The sequence below is a fragment of the Acomys minous genome, assembly GCF_964271855.1.
Source record: "Acomys minous genome assembly, chromosome: 19".
Classification (NCBI taxonomy): domain Eukaryota; kingdom Metazoa; phylum Chordata; class Mammalia; order Rodentia; family Muridae; genus Acomys; species Acomys minous.
The window spans coordinates 52,548,604-52,561,622 of NC_140499.1; the positions used below are offsets into that span (position 1 = coordinate 52,548,604).

A 13,019-nucleotide genomic window follows, 5' to 3' on the forward strand; every position below is an offset into this window, starting at 1 on the left:
TTCTTGACAGCTAAGCTTACTACTCAAAGTAGCTGGTCATAATACATCCTTCTCGTGAAAGGTATTTTTCAGAGTAAAGCCAGGTTCTCCCTCAGGAGCCTGCCTCAGCACTCACAGACCTGGCCCACATAATGCTGGTACTTGCCCCATCCTCTGTGACCCAGAGCTTTTACTCTTACCCTACAAGTGCAAACAGTACTGCACAAGGTTCCAGACAAGGAACCGGCAGAAGAAATGAAAACATAAAAAGGTGAGACAGTAACAGAAAGCCACTAAGGATACCCGTGCCTACATCTTTCCTACAAAGGAAAGGGCTTGTTTCCACAAGCCACCAATAACCACATCTCTCCTATGTAGTGTGTTCTTGAAACCACAACTCAAGTCAATACAACTTCTTAGAGTCTAGGGAGGGCCGTACTTCCCAGACTGAAACAGAACTAAACGTCCAAACCTGTGGTTGAGCACTGCAGAATCCGTGCCCCTTTCTCCTCTGGCACGTTTGGGAATCTTCGCACGTGCGAGTGTCTTGAAAATCCTGCCAGCACCAGAAGTGGCATCGATCACACATCTGGCTGGCTCCTGTTGGCCCAGTGGCCAGCTTGTAGCTTTTGCTGTACCACCACACATCTTCTGAGGGACATAGATGTTCTTCAGTTGATCCTGACCACCAGTGTGGCGTAGATCACTCTGGAAGCTCCTTCCTTATCCGAGAGATACTCCACGGCAGTGACCAGAAGCAGCAGTTCCAGTCTGAAGATCATTTCCCTCCCTGAACAGCACGTGAGACAAGCTACTACTAACTTCCTCTTTTAGGAGCTTAAAGAAAGGGGCATTCATTCATCATGTAAATGAAACCCAGGATGGTTTCTGGAAGCGGATGTACTCTCAGTAAACCCATAATAAAGCAGACAAGCACAAGCCCCTCCCTAGCCTGTACTCTAGTGCGCGCAACAGGTCCGGCAGCTTGCACTGACTCACACCATCTGCATCCCAAGCTGAGTTTATGCAGCCCTCCCTTCACTAGTCACGAGCCCAGCTCATGTGGCTCTGGGTAAACCTTCAGCTGCAAGGTTGCTCTGACATTGGCCACACCACTCTCTTAATGGTTCTCATGTGAGTAAGTGTCAGCTGACAGTTCCTACTCCACAACCTTGCAAAACTCTATCCATAGCAAGTGAAGGGTGGCTACCAGCAATAGTCAACTGTAGATCTTAATATACGGAAGGAGACATGAGGGGGATGGGAAGCAGGGTAGGGCACATTCTTGCCGTCCTGTGAGTCGGGGTCGGGGAGTGATGGCGAGAGACCAATGATATTTAAAGGCCTCCTAACCCTTGCGCTGAATTCCTGGGCATATTCAAGCCATTAATTACAGGAACCCTAGAACAATCCTGGCTTTGGACAGCAACATAGCTCACCTGGACTTGAGAATGTTATGACATAAATTTGAGCCTGGGGTCCATGGAGAAAATGTTTTCCTTTTAGAATAAAAGCTATGGGTCCCCGATACACAGGTCAAGTCTAAAAACAAACAACAGGGTGGCACCAAGTCCTTTTCCCCAGAATTAGACTGAAGGAAATAGCACAGGGTCTACCCCTGAGGCCTGATGAGCCCTTGGCTAGCTCTCTAGCCTTAGTTAGTCTTCAATGTATCTTTATACAAGCAGTTACATTTCATTCCACTAATGTAAGAAAAACTAAGGATGCCAGGCATGGACCTCAGTTGCCTTAAGACGCTTTACACACTGTACAAGAGACAGGAAGCCCCCTAAAATGGGAAAAAAGAAAAAGAAAAAAGAAAGATTTCCCCAAGTAATCAAGATTGCAATACACCTATGACAACAATTTGTCTCCTCTGCGGCAATCGCTAAATTGATGGTATCAAGATAGGCCCAGATTAGGAGAGAATGAAATTCCATTTTCCAAGAAGGGACTTAAAGCTTGACTACACATCACAATCTGGTCATGGGTTCTTTTTCCTTTGAGCTGTCTAAAATAACTTTATTTTCTTTTTTTAAAAACAGAGAACATTCAAATATTATTAAAAACATAGTTCTAGTTTAAGGGACAAAGCAACTTGGAGGCACAAATGGCCTACTAAGGACTAAATCAGTATCTCCCAGTCATTTGATGTTCAGACTAAACTTATTGTTGAAATAGAAGGACAGGTTCAAGACTGAAGGGACAGTACTTTAAAAATGGCACAAATTCTGAACTCTACACAGAAGTACTGGGAGAATGAACCTCACTTTTTGTATAAAGAACTAATTTGGGGGCTGATTTGGTAGAGTGTTTGTCCAGCATGCCTGAGGCCTGACATTCAGACCCCAGCACCTCATACACTGGGAGTGGTAAGCACATCCAGTCTTACCACGGGAGACTCTGTCTTAAAAATAATAAAGTAAGTGATATTTTGGCATTAAATTTCAATCTGTATCAGATTCTTAACTAGGATCTAGGGAAAGATCACAAAACACTTTTTTTAAAAAGTGTGTATGAAAAGGTACTAAGATAGAGCCCAAGGCTTGACACATACTAGTCAAGTATTCCACCACTGAGCTATACCCCTCACACATCGTTAAATTCTTTTTCAAAACTTCTTATACACATAATTAGTAGTAGCTACAATATTGGTATTTTCAAAGTAATTCCAGATGCCATAAATACACACATTTTATCCCTTAGCCTGTAAAACAGGAATAATGGACAAAAAGAACAAGACATGCTTACAAATGGCATTTGGATGAAATAAGGAACTGATTGCATCTGTGTGGGACCCTCCTAAACAGAAACTAAAGGAACGGCACACCTAAGAATCACTTCCTTAAACAGAAACTGCATCTTTGCCATGAGAATCTTCCGGGTGACTCAGGCCTTTGTTCTCTGAATCTGTCTATATGATAACTTTAAGCACACTTTTAATACCTACTACATGCTTATTTTCCTGCTATACGTGTGTTTTACAGTATTTAATAGATTATAAACTCTTAGCATATAAAAACTGCTATTCTCCTTGGTAGCACAGACAGATTGTACATCTGGTAGGTGTCCAGTTGACACTTCTGATTGGCTTAATAAGCGCTCCATGTTTGCATTAAAGCTCTGACACAAATCTACCTGCAACAAGCAGTGCGCCTCTGTGACAGTCTGATGTCCGTTCCCAGGAGATGGGTCTTGCGTGTTAAGCTGTACACCTTCCCCCTGTTACAAAGCTCCCACAGAGACTAAGCGATACTGTGGTCACTCCAATCAGTGTGACTCACATCATATTGTATGAGAAAGGACATCGAAACTTACAAAAATGTGAAAGTGACATTTTTTCTGTTACTGTGTTCCTTAAGCCTTAATTCTATAGTTCAAAGCCTGGTAAAATAAAATACAAAACCACGCTCGCATACTTAACTTTGAAGCCTCTTTTCTACTCTCAATTGCTTTACATTTAAATAAGTTTTCAAATTTGTGCAATAAATGAAAAGCAACTGTATCTGAGACATGAGAGCGAATACAGGGTAGACAGACGGGGGGTGGGTGGGGTGGCACGGTTGAGGGGGGGAACACCCAGGTATATTAAGACCTACTCTGCTGTTTATTTTAAATCATCTTTCTCCTGGAATGGAATCATCCCCATACAGAGGTACTCACACTGTGGCACATAACCATGTTGGGTACCCTACCCTGAAATACTGAACACATATTTCAATTATCACTGTAGCCTTCCCTCGTCACGGTGGACCTCGCTATTTTCCTTACAAAGTTCATCCACACATTACAGAAAACAAAGAATCACCTAAAGCTCTATTTTAGAAACCGTCCCCAGTCACTGGTTAGACCCCACGGCCCAGCTGCAGTCAGTACACTGCCTGGAGCTCTGCTGCTGCCACTGGCTGGGTCATAGCACAGCCAACTTCAGGAGATGTTAGGAGGCAGGGCCAGAGAGTATGGATGGAGGGCCGATGAAGCCCTGCAGCATCTGAAAAGTGGGACTGAAACCAGGACCTCACAGATGCTAGATATGCATTGTACCCCAGAGTACGGTCCCAGCCTCTTGGTTGCTTAAGCTGCTGTAGTACTATTTCCACTTTACAAGTCCCGGGCCCTGAAGTGGTCCTGCAGGACAGCAAGTTTCTATCAGTTAGCAGCATATCACGTAGATAGCAAAAGTATTTCACGTGCCTGCTGCCTGTAACAAGACTCTCTGACCACCCACAGCACTGTTTCCCATTGTGCACAGACCACTCAGTACATCGCTACAGGACCACCTCCATGTAAGACTGGACACCAGGGGAAGGTGAGCTTCCACACCTGCTGTAGAGTGAGGAGCTTTAAGCAGGAAGTTTCAAGTTAAGTGCTGGTGCTTTTTTTTTTTCATCTCTTTAACCTCATACTTTGTAAGGCGAAGAAGTGCTGACAATGCATAATTAAAACCTGACTCAAAAGCTGCAACTAAGAAATTCCTTAGAGAAGAGAAGAAAAAAACTAAAACCTGGCACAGGCCCTGCCAAGTGCCCACATCTAGTAAACCTATTTAAATGATCCTTCTCTGCCAACTCACATTATCTTTATGAGAAACAAACACAGTATCACATTCAATCTTTCATTGTGTCATCCCATCCCTCCCATCTCCTGACAACTGATGGCAACAGCTGTAATTTTTCGAAATTTGGTATTCAAGAGCGGACATGAGAGTACTAAAACGTGCTGTTTCTTGATCTCAATATTGGAGATTAAGCACTGAATGCATAAAATATGTAACTTTCTATCTATTATAATTCAGAATGAAGTGTATTGAAATTGTAAAAAGGAATGCCAGGTGTGGTAGCACCTGCAAACCAGCACTTGAGAAGTGAGAGGCAGGAGAGTTAGAAAGTCAAAGGCTGTAGAGATGGCTCAGTCAGTAGGGTACTAGCTGGGCAAGCATGTGCACCTAAGCTCCATCCTTAGCCCCCTTACAAAAGCCAGGCTTTGCAGTGCTTGTCTGTCATCTCAGGACTGAGGAAGCAGAGACAGGAAGATGCCTGGGCCTTGCTGGACTGACAGACAGTCCAGCTGAATAAACAAACTCTGTGTTCAGTGGCAGACACCCCAAAAATAAGGTAGAAAGTGACTGAGAAAGACATCTAATGCTGACTTCTGGCCTCTAAAAATGTGTACACACACGTGTAGAGACACACACAGCAGCTCAAGGTCATCCTTGGCTACAAAGTAAGTATGTACGATGTCAGCAAGCATCTGAGTTACATAAGACCCTGTTCTCAAGAAAAAAACAAAACCCAACACTCATGGCCCAGGCCTGTAATCCCAGCACTCCAGAGGTCGTAGAGGCATGAAGATCAAAAGTTCAAGGTCACCCTCAGTTACATAGGGAGTTTGAGGCCAGTGTGGGCTACAAGAGACCCTGAAGAAAGAAAGAAAGAAAGAAAGAAAGAAAGAAAGAAAGAAAGAAAGAAAGAAAGAAAGAAAGAAAGAAACCTACCTCTCATTAGGCTATAGCAAGTGGACTAAGGTAAGGAAGTAGCTCTTTGCTACAGTGTGCTTTAGGAAAAGGACTTCGGAGTTAGATTCAGGAATGTGACGTAGTTGGTCTGAAATGTGACAGGAGGTAGCACACAGAACCTAGCAACTCAACAGCAGCAGCCCATCCTCACAACGCCAGTTCAGTGTGTAATAAATAACACCACCCACTAGCTGTGCCACAACACACGTGACACTATCTCAGCTCGCCAGACAAGCATGGCAGTCAGGAAATTTGGCAACATATACACACGCAGTTGTACGATACAGATAATAGCCAGACTCACCGACTGCTTATTTTGCACGCCGGGAATTGTTCTCTGGGTTTCTCTCAATCACAGGAAGTGGGTGGTAGTGATGTCCTCTTTTAGCAGACAGGGAGAACCACACACAGAAAAAGGAAAGAATAGTTGGGCATGGTTATGCACACCTGCAGTGCTACCCAAGACACCAAGGCAGGATGACAAGCGTAATGCCTGCCTGCTCTATATAGCCGAGTTCAAAGCCAACCTAGGCAACTTAGTGAGATCTCTCTTCAAACATTAAAAATGTGATGAGTATGAAATATGTAGCGGAGAACTGGCCTGGAATGTGCAATTTCCAGTACCATGAGAAGCCCAGAGGATGGAGGGTGGCAAGAGGAAAGGGGACGAGGGGATCAGAAACTGGCAGGGGACAAGGAAGAGCAGAGAAAGGTGTGGAAGGGAAAGAAGGGGAGGGAGAAGAAATGAATGAGAAGAGGAGGGAGCCATAGCTTGTGGTCTGTCAGTGGCCCCACCATGACTTAAATACTGGCACCTTTGCTCCTGGGTGAGCATTAGGCTCACTCAGCACCCTCACACTGTTGTGTCAAGAGCTACCCAGATGGGTGTGACCACTGGCTATAACTTTTTTCCTACCATATTGAACCCCTTGCCACTTAGACCATTTGGGCTCTAAGTTAGCTGAGGACAAGGCCCCAGTCATGTGCTCTGTGGGTGAGTAAGCCTCTCAGCAGGCACTTGCCATGAACCCTGCCCTGCTCACCTGCAAGCATTCCCTGTGCAGAAGCCAAGCACACCGTGGAATGCCTGCTCTGCCGCCACTTGACATGCCCAGCCTGGCATTCGCCTAGGCGGCTAGGGTGCAGGCTCTTTCCTGCACTTCAGCAAGGACACTCTTGGTCACATTCTCTCTTCTTTTCCTCCATCCCACCCTTTCTCTCTCCACCCCACTGCAAACAAAGTTAGTCAGTTGGCTTTGTCATTTTAACTTCAAAGAAGCACACTTATGACTTTTTTTTTTCAAGTTTTAAGCACACTTCCTGCTTAGCACTATGAAGCTCTGGGGTCATTCTCCATCGTAATATTTTTTTAAGTTACATGAAAATTCATGATGGTCTATGGTTCCTGAAGCTATACTTGGTGGTATGTTCCTGCAACTCTAGCGTTCTGAGAGTTAAGGAAGAAGATTGTAAGTTCAAGCCCAGCCTGAGTTACATAATGAGCTCAAAGCCAGTTTGGGCTACACAGTGAATTTAGGGCCAGCCTGGGCTACACAGTTACCTAGAGAGCCCCTGTCTCCTAAAGCAAACAGGAAAGATGCTCTATTGTTCCTCTCTAGGACCTGAGTTATTTTCTGTCCTCATCTCCCTACTCTGAAGAGCAGCCATCAAAGGCACTCAATAGCTAAAGGACCAGTGTGTCTTCATAGAAACCGAGGACACAGAAAAGCTTTCCTACTACAACATTAAATAAAAAGAGCAAGACTCACAAAGTTGTGTTCACACTTTGGTACTGCGTGCATTGTTAGACAGAGAACTAAAGTAGTAAATGTCAGCATGCCTTGCAGGAGCCAGACTGGGGCTGCTTTTTACTTACTCTCTATTTCTCAAGTAACACGCATTTATTATTTACAAATGGATAAAACAATTTTGAAAAAAAATTTCCCCCCAGAAATGACCTCTTGATTCTGTACTACACAGGATGTAACCAGAGACAATACAATTGCACAGACAGATGAGAAGAAAAACCAATAAGTAAACGTTTAAAAAGCACTTGCCCTGTCAAGGGCACAATTGTGCTCACGCTGGGTTTTATTTTTTCCCTTCATCATAATTATTACTATTAATATTAATTTAAGTCAATAAACAGTGTAGAGACGCAGCTAAAAATAAAACTCCAGAATTCTTCTCATTTGGAGACTTTAATACTAAGCAGCAATGCAACATGCATAAGGAAAAAACTGTTGATTTGTAATTATTTATAGTGTGGGGGAGTAGTATGTGTGGAGGTCCGAGAACAACTTACAAGAACTGGTCCTCTCCTTCCACCACGTGGCTTCCAGGCATCAGACTCAGGACCTGACGCTTACTGGCAAGCAGCCTCTGCGCCATCTGACTATCTTGGGAAGTTTTTAAACTACTCACATTATTATTATTTTTTAATGCTACTCAAAGGTTATGAGGAATTACCTGCCGGCTGACAACACTGAGATTAGGGGAGAGGAGAAGGCTGCAAGAGTCCCCTGCCTGACACGTGAAACAGTGACCCTGATAAGAGCTGTGATAAAGCTGTGGCCATAACTACTTTGTTCTCATACCTTATCACATAAAAAGGGCACCAAGTGAAGGCTGTGAAGAGGTTGTCCCAAACCTGCAGTATCACTGAACTCAAGAGGCACTGAGAGAAATAACTAGCCCTCTCTGCAAGCATTAGCATAGACTTTTAATTTGTTTTTGTTTTCCTGTAAGGTCCTATCAGAGACCTCAAACTGTAGAAGGAAACTACAGTCTTCTTCTGTATAATTTTCCAACCTCCTGTTTGAATAAAATTAATGACAGCCATACGGAATTTAAAGATTATCGACAGGTGACTAAAGCGGCAGCTCAGGGTTTAGGAGCACTGGTTCTTGCAAAGGACCCACACTGAGGCTCACAACCATCCATACTCAGTTTCAGGGGATTCAGTGCCCTCTTCTGACCCCTGAGGGCACCAGGCCCACACATGGTGGGTATGTATACAGACATGTATTTGAGCAAAACGCTCGTACACGTAAAATAAATATATTAAAAAAGATTATCAACCATTGGAAAACATTAGCAACAAATATTACCTAACTCTTTAAAGTTTAACTCTGGTGTCTTCAGGTTGTCTCGAGATTTGGACCTTAGCAAAGGCATTCAGAGCCCAGTCCTGTTTAGAGAGCTGGAGGCTGAGCTATTGTTGGGTTGATGCCATCATGTCTGGAATCATTCACAGGGTTCTCATTTCCTGAAAACCATGTGAGCAGGGCACACAGTTACAAGCAGAGGTGTTGCGGAAAGCATTTGTAGAAAAAAAATTTTTTTTTGGTGCTAGTGGTGGTGGTGGTGAGATAGGGTCTCCTATAGCCCAGGCTAGCCTTATATGTTCTATGTAGCCAAGGATGACTCTGGATTTCTGATTTTTATGCCTCCGCCTCCCAAGTACTGGGAATACATGTATGTGCCCCATGGTCAACACTATGACAGTTCCTACCAGAATTTTACCATTTGGGGAAAATATGTTAAGAAACGCACCCAAAGGAGAATGCTACAGGACCCCCACTTCCCTTTTATTTGGATGTAAAGCTATGACACAATTAACTTCTCCATGGATACTTTGCAACATGCACGTTATTACTGAGCATGTACTGCAGAGCTCTATATGTGGTCAGGGTCATATGACACCAGTGCCGAGAAGCACCAGTTGACATGCTCCAACCACAGCTGAGTTCTGGCCACGTTGGGTCAGCAGGGGGACCTCTGCGGTAAGCCTTATTTTGTCACAACCCCCTGCACTTCCTCATATGCCTCGTGCTACACACACCTGTCCCACATTAGACTGGTTCTGAGTCTCCCTAAGAAAGGCCTCTGACATTTTTAACTTGGGACATGGGATGGCACCCAGGGCCTTGCCAATGCTAGGTCAGAGCTCCACCGTGGGATGCTGAGGGTGTTTGGGTGTTTTGTTTAGTGCTTGTTTTCCTTCTGGCTTTTGGAGATAAAGTCTCACATATCCCAGGCTGGCCTTGAGCTTGCTATACAGCCAAGGCTGACCTGAATTCCTGTTCCTCCTACCATCCACCTCCCAGGTGCTAAGCGGCCGTTTGCCACAATGCCTAACTAATACACATTAAGTTTTGACATAGGGACTCACTATCCAGTCCAGATTGGCTACGTAAGACCCTATCTCAAAACCAACTAACAACTAACTAAATACTTGTGAAAAGATAACTCCTGTCTTCTTTCCAATTTAGATTGATGGGCAACAATCATGATTTATATTATAATACAACTAAAATTAAAAGCTTCCTGTGTAAGAAATGCATCACTAATTAAGACTGTTAACATTCTCTAAGTTCTAATAGAAAAAAAAAAAAGGCTACATCTGCCGCATAAGAAAATGTAGAAATCATTTTATGAGAAGGGAAAGGATGTTCAGCTGTGAATCAGCAGGCACATCTCTCTGAGTAAGTACCTCATGGTAAGCCTGAGTACCAGGAACCCAGGAGACATCAGAGCAGGAAAGGCGGGTCACGGTCAGCTGGGGCCCTGCTAGTCACACCAGGAACAGAGCACTGGGCTAGAAGGCAAGTTACTCACTGTCCATGTGACTCGGGTAAACTACCCAGACAGTGAGTCTTGGTCTCCATGGCTGTGACTCTGCCCATCTCTAAGGGTTTAAAAGGTTACACGTGAGCAGCTGAGAGCCCCTCTGCAAACTGTGCAGCTCCAGGCAGATGGGAAGCTCTGCCTATTCTCGGGGTACAAGGCCCAGAGTACTCACCACCTCACGTGATGACAGCTCAGACATGACAGCATGGGATTCACACAACACAAAGCCAAGGGAAACAGCTGGCTACAGCACCATCTGGCAGGCAAATGACTTACTAAAAATCAGTCACCTCCTCACTTCAATCCCAACATCTCAACATGCAGCCAGCTCTCTGGAATCTCCAAGACATTACACGATCTAGAATAGACTCGTCAGAGTCCGCAAGGGGCAGTAAACTGCACCAGATGTCCACATGAGCCAGAAAGTTATAATTACGAAATAATTAGCTTCCAAGTCAATTGTCCCTCCCACTAAGCCCCCTTCCAACCTCCTACACCCCACCACACCAGCTGTAACCACACCAAGTTCTCTTTCTAAAACACCTTCCATGTAACTTTGCGAGCTAGACCTTGTAAAGCTCACTCATGAACAAACCCTGTTCTGAAAAATGCTCCAATATCCTCCACAGGAAGACAGAACAGACTTGGAGGTGCGTCTTAGAGTTCACAACTGCCCGGCTACCACCAGGCCTCAGCTCTTCCCCCATGGCCTACCTTAGAAGACAGCCTCAGTTTTCTCTTGCCCTGGGTCATGATTTAGGCAAGAACATCTGGCCTGTGCACCCCTGCCATAAAAGAGTGTGTGAAAATGGAGTCTACTGAAAGAAAATCTTGGATTTCTGCTTTCCCATCAGCATTACTGACTGACCAGGCTGGCATTATAAAGCATGGATTTCTCTTTCATCTCACCATGTGACACAGTGTTAGGATGGCCCTTCTGAATTCCAGAGCCAGGTAAGGACCTTCAGAGAACATGGACTACATCTGCAATTGATTAATTAGCTCTTAGAGCAGATAGTCCTCAACAATCCTCCCACCTCAGCCTCTGAGTGCAGGGATTACAGCGTGTTGCCATTCCTGGATGGATTAGAGGCCATCTCTACTCAGATTAGACACACTAGGAGCACCACCAGCCGCATGTGGCCTTTGTACGGAGCTGGGCAGTGCAGATTCAAACCCACAGGGATGGCAAGTGGTTTGCCTCTGTTCCACTTCCAGCTTATATCATCGAGATTGGGGGCAGGGGGGCCCACAAACCAGAAGGTCCAATCCTTGGTGAGTAGCAAAGCTTTCAACGGCTCAAATGCAGGATCCAAAGTTACCAGTGGCGGCTGGGAGGAAGCTGCCCACCTCCCCCCACCCCTACATAAACAGAACCGAGAGGAACTGTTACCTATTTGTGGGGCCATCTTCCCATTCACCAGACTTAAACGCCATAATAATGAAATCCTATGACAGGGGAACTGTGATATTGAGCCACGCACGAGCTGACGAACCTATAAAGTGAACATCAATCTCAGTCTGTGCAAGGGCGGGGGAATCTCTCCACAGCCACACTGCAGAACGCTGATTTGAGGGTTCCACGCACACTGTGGTGAGCAGGTGAACCGACCAAGACTACGCTGTGAGGACTTGATAGGAGCGTGAGCTAACTGTAGCTCCCTGAAAGTACACCTCTTGTTTCACTCCACGGCCCCTTGCTGACAGTGTCTAGCATAGTTCCTGGAGGACAGGAGGGGCTCATAAAAACTTCTTAGCAACAACAACATAGCCACAGGTCACTCTGCCTCCTCTCCAGGAAACGACCAGATACATCCTTATCTCTGGGTCTGGACTGTTTCCATCTCCAAAGGCAGTGCTCTATCAGTGCCCCGCACTGCCACCTTTTACCTATTTTCAAGTCTTCCGTGTGTTCTGGTAACCATGGACAATCCACACTGACAGCCGGAAGTAGGAGGCATGACAATCCGAAAGCATACGGGGAGCAAAAAAACAACAGAGAGAAAATTTCTAGTATTTCAACAGCGGTTGAATGTAAGTAGTCTCTGCATTCCAAATATGCCAACATGTAAACTGCTGAGAGAGAGAGGCTGATATTGACAGGACAGCCAAGGCCAACACAAAGAGACCCTGTCTCGGAAAGGGGGAGGGGATTGAGATCGGGCATGATTATACACCTGGTACCCTGAATTCCCCAGGACCTGCATGGTATAAGCAGAGAACCAATTTCTACAAGTGATCTTGTGATTCACACACACACACCACACAAAGCAAAATTTAAGTAGAAATAACAAAAAAACAAAAACATTCTCAGTTTGGAATGCTTGTAGAGACTAAAATTAAAAAAAAAAAAAAAGATTACAGAGGAAAACAGAAACGACACTGTTGGTGCTTAGGAGAAAGCACCACTCCTCTTTAAAAGAAAACAAAACCCCAGCTCTCCTCCACCTTCCTCGCCACACCCCAACCGCCATTCCCTTGAGCTTTCAGGAAAGTGGCAACAAAGTCTCATGATGACACCTCAGCATTCAGAGGCAGGAGAGTGAGGAGTTCAAGGCCGTTCTTGAGTACACAGCAAGTTCAAGGACAAGTGCTCCAGATAGTCTCGAAGGATAGCAGGCTACCAAGAAGAGACTTGATACCCTATGAGCGTATACAGGAGGAAGAGTTCCCCCTCAGTCACAGTCATAGGGGAGGGGAGTAAGGGGAAAATGGGAGGGAGGGAGGAGTGGGAGGATACAAGGGATGGGATAACAATTTAGATGTAATATGAATAAATTAATAAACTATATTTTTTAAAATGTAAAATGAAGGACTCTGCTGAACAAAGAGACCCCAAACTGTTTAGCAGTCCTTTGCTGGGCACTTCCACAAGGCTCCTGTGCTTTCATCT

The 13,019-nt window shown here is 44.9% G+C and overlaps 1 protein-coding gene across 7 annotated transcripts in view; it reads right to left on the minus strand.

Moving 5' to 3' along the window:
- Positions 1-13,019, minus strand: part of FNIP2 (folliculin interacting protein 2) — a 109,946-nt gene that overhangs the window by 72,985 nt on the left and 23,942 nt on the right. For 2 of the 7 annotated variants that reach the window (XM_084769681.1, XM_084769677.1), the window contains exon 1: positions 452-1,233. The exons of 2 other annotated variants lie outside the window; for them this stretch is intronic. In XM_084769681.1, coding sequence (XP_084625807.1) covers positions 452-627 — 176 coding nt within the window. In that variant the 5' untranslated portion in view covers positions 628-1,233. Of the gene's footprint in view, positions 1-451; positions 1,234-13,019 lie in introns of those variants that run through there. 3 more of the 7 variants (XM_084769679.1, XM_084769676.1, XM_084769680.1) reach the window with 2 other exon arrangements.